Source organism: Ipomoea triloba, chromosome 12 (genome assembly GCF_003576645.1).
Source record: "Ipomoea triloba cultivar NCNSP0323 chromosome 12, ASM357664v1".
Lineage (NCBI taxonomy): Eukaryota > Viridiplantae > Streptophyta > Magnoliopsida > Solanales > Convolvulaceae > Ipomoea > Ipomoea triloba.
The window spans coordinates 6,956,963-6,968,560 of NC_044927.1; the positions used below are offsets into that span (position 1 = coordinate 6,956,963).

The 11,598-nt window shown below is 31.3% G+C and overlaps 1 protein-coding gene across 1 annotated transcript; it reads left to right on the top strand.

The window, feature by feature from the left end:
* The first annotated feature begins 7,506 nt into the window (after nt 1-7,506).
* On the top strand, nt 7,507-10,182 carry LOC115999278 (probable glutathione S-transferase). The gene is made up of 2 exons (XM_031239134.1): nt 7,507-7,827; nt 9,823-10,182. The coding sequence occupies exons 1-2, from the start codon at nt 7,507-7,509 to the stop codon at nt 10,180-10,182; spliced, it is 681 nt and encodes a 226-aa protein (XP_031094994.1).
* Nucleotides 10,183-11,598: the final 1,416 nt, after the last annotated feature.

An 11,598-nucleotide genomic window follows, 5' to 3' on the forward strand; every position in this document is an offset into this window, starting at 1 on the left:
CCCCCCCCCCCACGTCCTGGATGTAATCATCACACGTACCGCGTACCTAGCCATCGTAACCCATGTCCTAGCATGCCACGAGACATGTCCAGTCGTCACGGGATGTGCCCAGCCGCCATGACCCACGTCCTAGCATGCCACAACACATGCCTGGCCGCCACGAGGCGTGCCTAGCTGCCTCGGGACATGCCCGTACCCCAGTCGCACGTCCGTCACCACCCGTCACCATCCCATGCATGCACGGTCGTACCCCTAGCCGCTATGTACACATCCGTCACCACCCCCTGCATGCAAGGTCGTACCCCAGCCGCCACTGCCCTGCACCCCTCCTTCTTGGGCTCCTGCTTGCTTGCTTCCATGCATGCCGCCCACGTCACATGCCTTCCTAGCCCAACAAGATTTGAGCCCAACCCCTTTTCTTCACCACCCTACTTGGGCCAATGCTTAGTCCAATAAAATGGATCTCGAGGTTCCATGGCCCCATCAATTGTAATTATAAAAAATAAAGAATAATATGTGTGAATAATGATAATATGCAATTTGATGTTATCTAATTAATAAACCTACAGTGTTCTTATAATGAACCTATAGTATTATTATAATGAAGCATATTTAATTGTATTTTTTAATGGGCCAATATTACTACTGTATATAATAATTAAAAAATGTCTCATCCCATGGTGGCACTCTGAAACATGCATATTGATTTGATTAGTATGTATTACAATTGCATACAATATATTTTTTTGTTAACGGTATAGATGAAATAACATCTCATGTCCCTATGATAAGCGTTGACCATCGACATGGTTGTAAAACGAACAAATATGTCCATGTTGCAATTTTAGATGTTAAAAAGATATAGTAGATGTAAAAGTGTATAGATTTGGTGAGATGTTGGTATGGAATTGTAATGAAAATTTACGTGCTTTATATAAGAGTTTGGGAAAAACAAGAAAAATGTCGCATTGATATACGTTTTACTAGAATCGTGTTGATTTAAAAATACACGACTTCATGTGAAATAAAACATAAAATTATGGAATACAATTCCCCATTATTTTCGTTTTCCACGTCAATCAATAATTTTCCATGTATAAGTATCAATTCTCCATAAAGTTTGTTTCATTCCAATAAAAATCGAAATTTTAATAAGGGGAACAAGAAACATACCTCCTCCCTAAAAGGCATGTTACTTGAATTTATAATTTTTTAAAATACGACTTCTTGTAAAGTCAAACATTAAATTTTGAGTGCAATTCCCTTTATTTTTGTTTCCACAATAACCAACAATTTCCCATGTATAATCATCTATTACCTATATAATTTGTTTCCCAAGTTTCAAAATTTAATATACAAAAAACTAGGGGTTGAGCATCCCTAGGAGGCGTGATTTTAATCATGGCGTGATGTTTGGGAAAATAAGAAAAATGCCTCCATGAGATGCATGTTACTTGGAATTTGATTTTTCACACTAACTATAAAAGGGGCAACGAAATATTTATGCTACCATAAAAAAAACTATTAAAAAAATTATCAAAATATTCATATTAGCAAATAATTTTTATAGTGGTGTGATTTCAATTGGTAAATAGTCCACTCATGATTATTTTGTCCACCCCGCCATGATTGAAATCACGCCTCCTAGGGATGCTCAACCCCTAGTTTTTTGTATAATTAAATTTTGAAACTTGGTTTTCAAAAAAAAATAAAAAAAATTTGAAACTTATTGTGGGAAACAAATTTTATAGGGAATAGATAATTATACATGGGTAATTATTGGTTATTATGGGAAAAAATAATGGGGAATTGCATTCGGAATTTAGTGTTTGACTTCACAGGAAACCGTACTTTTTTAAGTTATTAAATTCAAGTAACATGCCTCTCAAGGAAGCATGTTTCTTGTTCTCCTTATTAAATTTCGATTTTTGTTGGAATGAAACAAACTTTATAGAGAATTAATGCTTATACATGAAAACTGTTGGTTATCGTGGAAAACAAAAATAATGGGGAATTGTATTCCAGAATTTTATGTTTTACTACACATGAGTTTTGTATTTTTAAATTAACACGATTCAAGTAAAACGCCTCTCAAGGAGACATTTCTCTTATTTTCTCCCAACTCTTCTATAAAGCGCAAAAATTTTAATTACCATTCCATACCAACATCACACCAAATCTATAAACTTTTACATCTACTATATCTCTTTTAACTTCTAAAATTTCAACATGGACATATTTTTCCGTTTTACAACCATGTTGACAGTCAACGCTTATCATATGGACAAGAGACGTTATTTCGCCTATACCGTTAACGGAAAAAAATATTGTATGCAATTGATACAATATCAAATCAATACACATGTTTCGGAGCGCTATCGTGGGTTTAATGTTTACAAATGTTAGGCTCAAATGTGTTGGGAGCCAAAGTTTTTTCAAGATTGACAAGGTGCCAAAGGATATACGACGATATTATGAGCACAACAATTTGTCATTCTCTTTTATTTTCAATCATATTATTATATTTATTTTTTAAATTTTTACGTAATAAGTAATACTCCATATTATTTTATAAATAATTTGACTATAAATTGTTTATTATTACTAAAGTAATCATAAATTATTTTATCTTATTAAATTATAACTAAAGAATAATTACTAATCTTATCTAAGTACAAAAAATTATAGTCATTATATAGTCTATATATATATATATAAACAAAATCCTCCAAAACGAAATCCTATTTCCCACCCAAAATATTGTACATTAAAACAATTAAAACAATAAAATAATATTAAAAGTACAGTAATATTAAAACACGAAATCCTATAACATCAAAACATTGTTATGCATTAGAATTAGTACATTGTTATAATAATGTATATAAAAACAAAATACTCCAAAACGAAATCCTATTTCCCGCCCAAAATATTGTACATTAAAACAATTAAAACAATAAAATAATATTAAAACTACAATAATATTAAAACACGAAATCCTATAACATCAAAACATTGTTATGCATTAAGATTAGTACATTGTTATAATAATTTATACTATATATAAAACAAAATCCTCACTTTAAGCTTTCCGCCCATCCTCCAAAACGAAATCTTTCTTCCCGCCCAAAATATTGTACATTAAAACAATTAAAATAATAGAATAATATTAAAACAATACAATTCCTATACTACAATTCCAATACAATTCGTATAAACAATAGAATAATATTAAAACAATACAATTCCTATACTACAATTCCAATACAATTCGTATAAACAATAGAATAATATTAAAACAATACAATTCTAATATAAAAACAATACAATTCTAATACAATATCGTAATAAGACTACTATATATAAAAACTAAATCCTCACTTTAAGCTTCCCGCCCAAAACAGTCCTACAATATTTAGGATGCGATTATTTCCTATTTTCCTATTCGTTGTACAATTCTACATTACAATTCCTATCATACTACAATTCTATCGTAATAAGACTACTATATATAAAAACTAAATCCTCACTTTAAGCTTCCCACCCAAAACAGTCATACAATATTTAGGATGCAATTATTTCCTATTTTCCTATTCGTTGTACAATTCTACATTACAATTCCTATCATACTACAATTCTATTGTAATAAGATACAATGCAACCTTGTATAAATCCCTAATCCTATATTCTGAACTTTAAAAGAGAAACGCAAAACGCAGTGCAATTATTCCAGACCTCTCCACCTTCAAATCTGCAAATTCTGTTGTTGCGGTCAAGATATTGTTTTATTTAATATTGCTCAATTTTGTATTGTTTTATTTAATAGGAATAAAATCATGGTCATGTTTGGTCATATTGCTTTATTTTGTATTTATTGTTATGCATTTTTTATGTTGTTAGTATGCTGCCTTTTTTTTTTTTTGAGTTTTTTCAGCTTTTTGCTTGGTTTTTTAAATTTCATGATCTTCCTTAGGGAACTTGCATCCATTTACAAACACATGTTCAAATTTAAAGATTTTGGATCGTTAAAGGCTCCTAGAGGAGTGGATAGCAATCAGTTAATTGGTAAATTCTTCTTAAAATTTTGTTCTATACTGGACGTGTTCTATACTGCACAAACTAATATTATTAATTAATTGGTAAAAAAAATTAATAAAGTTTAATTGGTAACAAAATTTTATTTACCAAATTATGACGATAACTAAACCATTATTTGTGAGAATAATGAAAACAAATTCGGCCTAATTTTATAAGAAAAAATAATTTATTAATTATTATTTACATCAATAATAATAATTCAAATACTTATCTATACTTCTATATCTATACTACTATTAATAAATATAAAATAATCCTTTGTGAAATTTCCGCCCAAACAATAGTAAAGATAAAATGGAAAAGAAAACTGATTTTACTAATTGATTGAAAATATAAAAATATTNAATTCCTATCCCTAATACAATTGTAAATTCAAATAGAATTCCTAATAAAATATATTATTCCCTACGTTCCTATTCGTAATACAATTCTAAACTAGAATTACTAATGGTAATAATTCAGTATATATATTTCTATGCAATGCAATCTATACTATTAATAAAAACAATATCCTCAGTTTTAACTTCCCGCCCAAAACAGACCTATAATATTTTGGTGTGAGTAATATTGTATAATATGGTAATACAATTCCTATCCCTAATACAATTGTAAATTCAAATAGAATTCCTAATATTATGGTTTGTGTAATATTGTTAAATATGGTAATACAATTTCTATCCCTAATACAATTGTAAATTCAAATAGAATTCCTAATAAAATATATTCTTCCCTACGTTCCTATTCGTAATACAATTCTAGACTAGAATTACTAATGGTAATAATTCAGTATATATATTTCTCTGCAATGCAATTTATACTATTAATAAAAACAATATCCTCAGTTTTAACTTCCCTCCCAAAACAGACCTATAATATTATGGTTTGCGTAATATTGTAAAATATGGTAATACAATTCCTATCCCTAATACAATTGTAAATTCAAATAGAATTCCTAATATTATGGTTTGCGTAATCTTTATATATATAAAAACAAAATCCTCCAAAACGAAATCTTCCTTCCCGCCCAAAATATTGTACATTAAAACAATTAAAATAATAGAATAATATTAAAACAATACAATTCCTATACTACAATTCCAATACAATTCGTATAAACAATAGAATAATATTAAAACAATACAATTCCTATACTACAATTCCAATACAATTCGTATCAAATAAATCTGCTATTAAAAAACGAAATCCAATACTACGTACAGAATAATATTAAAACAATACAATTCCTATACTATAATTCCAATACAATTCGTATAAACAATAGAATAATATTAAAACAATACAATTCCTATACTACAATTCCTCCGTCAATTCGTATTATAAATACATTCATCAATTAGAAATTTTATAACCTACTCACACAAATCGAAATAGTAAAACCATATTGTCACGCAAATCTTTCAACAATATTGTTCTTTCACTAATGGGATCTGTTTTTGTCTCTGCTTCCGACCTATCTCCCAAGACGAGAAGGAGTTGTATTAGACTCCGGCTAATGCGTTGTTATTTGTCAAGGGAATATCCACATTCCACAATCAACCAACACACACTGGAGTGCTTACTCCATGACTCTCAGGTAAATGCTATTAAGTTTAAAAGTGTATATAAATTAGGGAGAGCAGATTGTGACTATATCGTGGCCGAATTTTGTTCTATGAATTAGAGGAAAAAAGGTTGTGTAAATTTTGCGGTGGTTGGCATTTTGTAGTGAACACTGTAGTCATATTTAATATTTGCACCTGGAGAGCATTACAATTTTTTTTTCTTTCTTCAGAGAACTTGTAGACAAACAAGTCATATATAAACACTCATATTTATTTTAGTAATAATATAATTACATAAGTCATATTACATATCGATCTTTTTAAGATAATTATAGACAAACAAGTCATATATAAACACTCATATTTATTTTAGTAATAATATAATTACATAAGTCATATTACATATCGATCTTTTTAAGATAATTATAGACAAACAAGTCATATATATTTCAATTAATTGAGTTATACTTTTGCACTAATCTTATAATCAAATAAATGTACACGTTCAATATTAGAATTTTTTAAATAATTTTCTTTATTTTTATTATCTAAATATATAATAAAAAATTTATTTGTGCATCGCACCGGTAATTGAACAATTATTTGCTCTAATTCAAGCAAGGAAAACACCAGACAACATAATTGATCCAACCAATTTTATCAATTGCGCTATACAATATTCGATGTTATAATTTATATAATTGTATATCGATCCAAATAATCTTAATATATTATAACAAATCCATTCCGTGCAACGCACGGGCGAAAATACTAGTTATAACTAATTTCATAACTTTTATGATTCCTAATAATTAAACAATTATTTTTCATTATTTAATAACTATTAAGAAATCATTTTTAATCAATTATTATTAAACACTAATCACAAATAATTGTTAATTACATATACATTTCCAAATTATTATGTAACAATTTTTACTAATTAACTAACTATATTATGCTTTATAAATGATTATAACTTATAAGGAATGAGTTTAACAACATCATTACTTTCAACCGTATACTACTATCTTTTTTCAATTATAAATATTATTGCTACAATACTATATACATACTTGTATAATATAACAGTTGATTACTATTAACTAATTTTTTTCTAAAAAAGCTAACATGCACTCTAGGAGTCTGTTATTTTCTTCACGATAAATGTATTCCCTGATTTCTCTTTTACTTTCTATGCATACTAAAAGCGTCATATTTTTGTATCACATGAAAGAAAGAAAAAAACAATCGTGTTTATGATTCGAAAAGAATTAGGGTTTACAGTATTTATAATAGATAAGTCTTGTATGTATAAATTTGTATTTATTTATCGTATTATTCCCGTATAATGTACCGTATTCTACCTGGAAAAAAAATATAAAGATAAAAATGCACTCGTGAGATGCATATAGAAAAAAAAAAAAAAGTAAAAATACACTATACGGTGTTGTTTTTTTCCTATGTTTGTATCCCAACATAAAGTGTCTCTTTTTTGTATCAAAAGAAAAAACAACAACAACAACAAAAACTAATCCGCGAAACAACCCTTCATAGTGTATTATTATTATTATTATTTAACCTCTGTAGGCACAATTTGCATATAAGTGGTCTTCATCTCTTCTATTAAAGTAAGACTTTAAGATAATAGGTCGAACTAATCGAGTTAGCACCTTAGACACATTATTGTTATGGACTTTGGAACATTATTCATACAAGGAAGAGGACAAATCTAAAAAGATGCTGCTTTTAACTTCACATGGGGGTATATACAATATAAATATATAATGAAGAAAAACGAGCTAGTAGTGATTAATGAGCTACCAATTAATGCATTTTAGATTAGATGGAAGAAGTGGTGAAGCTCCATGGGATTTCTTATAATCTGTTTACTTACAGAGTAATTTGGGGTCTAAAGCTGAAGGGCATACCATTTGAATACATAGAAGAGGAGCACAGCGACAAAAGCCCTTTCATTTTGCAGCACAATCCAGTTTTCAAGAGTTTTCCGGTGTTGTTTCACCGGCCGCCGCCGGCCAAACCCATCTGTGACTCAATGGTCATCCTGGAGTACATTGACCAGACTTGGCCACACAACCCTTTGCTTCCCACTCATCCCTACCGCAGAGCCGTTGCACGTTTCTGGGCTAAATTTGCCCATGACAGGGTATGGAATTAGAATTAGTTTAAAATATTTTCTTGATTTTTTTTTTTTTAGTATTACTGACTCTATTATAATGTAATATCTGTTCATAGCTACGTTCATAACTACTTTTTCAACCTACTGAAGCACAAAGAGTTAACAGTCGCCTTCACTGAGACTCAAACCCAACCCTTCATGTGAAAGTGTAAACCGGATGCCACTAGACCACTTAGGCTCATATTATATACATCTATATGGAGTAATACATTATTATACATAAAAATCATTAATGAAAGTGGAAGTAGCTTACTTAATTGGTAGTGTGGAAATAATCAAATATATCTATAAATTTTATTTGAAAAGTCAATTAGACACCTGAATTTTTAAAAAATGCACTTAAGTCTATCAACATGTTATTTTGAGACATTAAAGCCCAAAAACTGGTTAGGGACCTGTTATTACAAGTCACTAAGGTTTCGACGACAATTCTATCATTTCCGGTGACTCTTCGAGCATAAATACCAGCCACAGGCAACCAACTAGTCGCCTTCCCCAGCAGTGGCGACCAATGGTCGGTAGGAGGAGACTAGTCTTCTTCGAGATGAGAAGCTAGGCAACTACCAATGTTATTGCCCAGAGATGGTCATATTGTCGTTAGAATCCTAATGGCTTGTAGTAGTAGGTCAGTAACTGACTGTTGTGTTTCAATGTCCCAGAATAACATACTTATAGACTTAATTGCACTTTTAAAAGTTTAGACGCTTTTTAAATTAAAATTTATGAACTTATTTAACTATTCCCATTAGTGAGTTTTTATTATAAAAATTGAGTTAATACCCAAAATTGTCCTCGACTACAGTGGTTTTTCTCAATTTTGTCCTAAACGACTTTAGTGTCATGATGTAGTTCCAGACTTTTATGTTATCGCTCAATATTGTCCTCCGTTTGTTAATCCGTCAAAAGGGTGTGAAGTCTGGGGCAATTCAGTAATTTTACATTTAGTTCTTCTTGGTCTCCACTTTACTTCTGTTAAAGGTATATTTTTCCCCTATTAAGCCACGATTCTCATTCTGAAATCTGAAGAAGCAGTGCAGAAAATGAAGAGAAAAACATAACTTGAAAACAAGGTTTCTATTTCATTGATCTTGAAAAATTCACAAGGATGTTGCCGGGAGGAAACACTCTCAGCTGGTGGCTGCCTTCAACTCCGCTCTCAACAAGCTCGATTCTCTCTACGACCTCTCACCCTCCGACGCTGATTTCGTCTTGCAGCCCCTCATCCTCGCCCTCGATTCTACCTCCCCAAAAGTCGTTGAGCCCGCTCTCGACTGCACCTTCTGTTTGTTTTCTTTCGGCCTTATCCGCAGCGAGATCGAGATTAGAACCTCCCATTCCCATATTTTTTGCATCATTGATTTTGTCTGCAAATGTGGCGCTATAGATGACAAGGCTGTCGAGCATGCCCTCCTCTCTACCATTCGCTCAAAATTTTATCAATGAAATTGTGGACTCCAAAGCTAAGGAAATACTTCCTTATTCCAAACTGTCATTGTTATTGGAGAGTGGGAATTCAAAGCAAAAGTGAAATTGTTGATGATGATGAATCGAGGGAAGGGGTTGATGACCTGGGTATCTACGACGATGATTTTATGATTTGATGACCTGGGTTGATTTTTATTTTTTTTTTAGTTTTCAAAAAAAAAATGTAAAATTACAGAATTGTCCCCAGACTTAACACCCTTTTGACGGATGAACAAACGGAGGACAATATTGAGCGATAACATAAAAGTCTGGGACTACATCATGACACCAAAACCGTTTAGGACAAAATTGAGAAAAACCACTCTAGTCGATGACAATTTTGGGTATTAACTCTATAAAAATTTAGATATCAAACCTCTACATTTGTAACCTCGGCCCCATTCGCCCCTGCAATCATAGATCATAAACAATGATTTGGGATTGATAAAAAGTGATATGATAGTATTAAGTGGTTGAATAGAGAGAATTGATATGCAGGGGCAGTGCATTGGAAGGATGTATTACAGCACAGGGGAAGAACAAGAGAAGGCAATAGAAGAGACCTTGGAAATGCTGAGGATTGTAGAAGAGGGGCCGGTGGGAGAGGAGAGATTCATGTGCGGCGGCGAGACGGTTGGGATGGTGGACTTGGCGTTTGCGGTGATTCCTCAGTGGCTGGAAGTGATCGAAGATGTGGTGGGGGTGAAATTGCTGGACCCAAACTCATTCCCCAGGCTTCACAAATGGATCCAAAATTTCAAACAACATCCTCTTATTAAACAACACCTCCCTGATCGTAACGCCATGTTTCACTTCTTGAAAGCTCACAGAGAGATGCTGTTGGCATCACCGACGTAAACGAACGAATGTTGTTTTCGTGTTCGTTTGTTAAGGATTTTGTAGTGTTTGTGTTCGTTTGTTAATGTTTTTGAAAATCATGTTCGTGTTCGTTTGTTAAGCGTTTATTAGTGTTTGTTAACGTTCGCGAACAGTTTCACGAACATTTTATTGTGTAAGTTTGTGAACATATTTGCGAACATTATTAACCAACATTAAACGAGCTTGTTCACGAACATTATTAAACAAACACAGAATGAGCTTGTTCGCGAAAATTATTAAACAAACACAAACAAGCTTGTTCACGATCTCTTAGCAAACGAGCTTACCATGAATCGAGCTCTAAATTTTGTTTGTTAATGTTTGTTTAGCTTAATAAACAAACACTTACCGAACACGAATACGAGTAGTTTGTCGAAAGCTATATTCGCTAAAACCCTACACCTGCCAATAGCTTCTTGATTCTATTCACTGTCTGCTTTTCATCAACTGCGCCAACACCCGCATGAATATGATAGCGTGTTTGCTACTCATTATTTTACCAGTCCATTTTTATTTTCCTGCTAGAAAATAAAATACTTTTTGGTACATAAGATAATAATGATTAGCCCATAAAAACTCACAATAATTATTTAAAAGTGTATATTGGGATAAATTTTAACCTGGGTGTAATATCCGTCATGAATGCTTATTCGATTAATTTACTTAATAACTGAACCAAATTTGAAAGATACCTTAACAATTAACTAAATTGACAAATTTTTTCAATTAACCAATTAATTGAAACATTTTAGTAAAATTCAAAAATTCTTAAATTTTTAAATAAAAATTCCGATCAATAGTTTCACGCCATAAAATAGTCAATATATAAATGATAAAAAAAAATTAAAAAAATTAGCCTAAAAAATTAGCCGAAATGTCTTTGTATTTAACAGTATTTCAACGATTTTGTTGACGGAGGACCAAAATTAGTCATGACACAATAATACTAGGACAAAATGTGGATGTTCTAATAAAAAAAGGACCAAAAGTAGAATGACACCTATAAATCTATGACAAAAAATGGAATTAACTCTTAATTTTATTTATAAAAAAGAAAGGAAAAGTAAATTTAAGTAAAGAAAAGACAGAATTTAGGAAAGAAAATATTACACATTTTCTTGTAATAATCAATTACACTTTAATAATTAAAGTTACATTAAAACTAGAAATTATGGCCTAGTGTAGAATTTTCCTTCTATTTTAACTGTTGCCATTTTGATCTCAACGTTTAATAGCTTAATCTCATTGCTTTCTTAAAAGGAGTCATGGTCATTGGTCAATTAGTTGAACCTTCCTTTCCATTACGTGTCAACCAAAGCTGATTTTGGCATGGTAGACTGGGGTCCACTATTATATATTTTTGACGCACTTTACCCGGTGATCGATTTCCACTTG

What these genes read in the sequence shown, in the direction of transcription:
- LOC115999278 (XM_031239134.1), top strand. Translation starts at nt 7,507, where the DNA reads ATGGAAGAAGTGGTGAAGCTCCATGGGATTTCTTATAATCTGTTTACT. An exon ending in CTAAATTTGCCCATGACAGG is followed by an intron (nt 7,828 to 9,822) that starts GTATGGAATTAG and finishes ATTGATATGCAG; the next exon opens with GGGCAGTGCATTGGAAGGAT.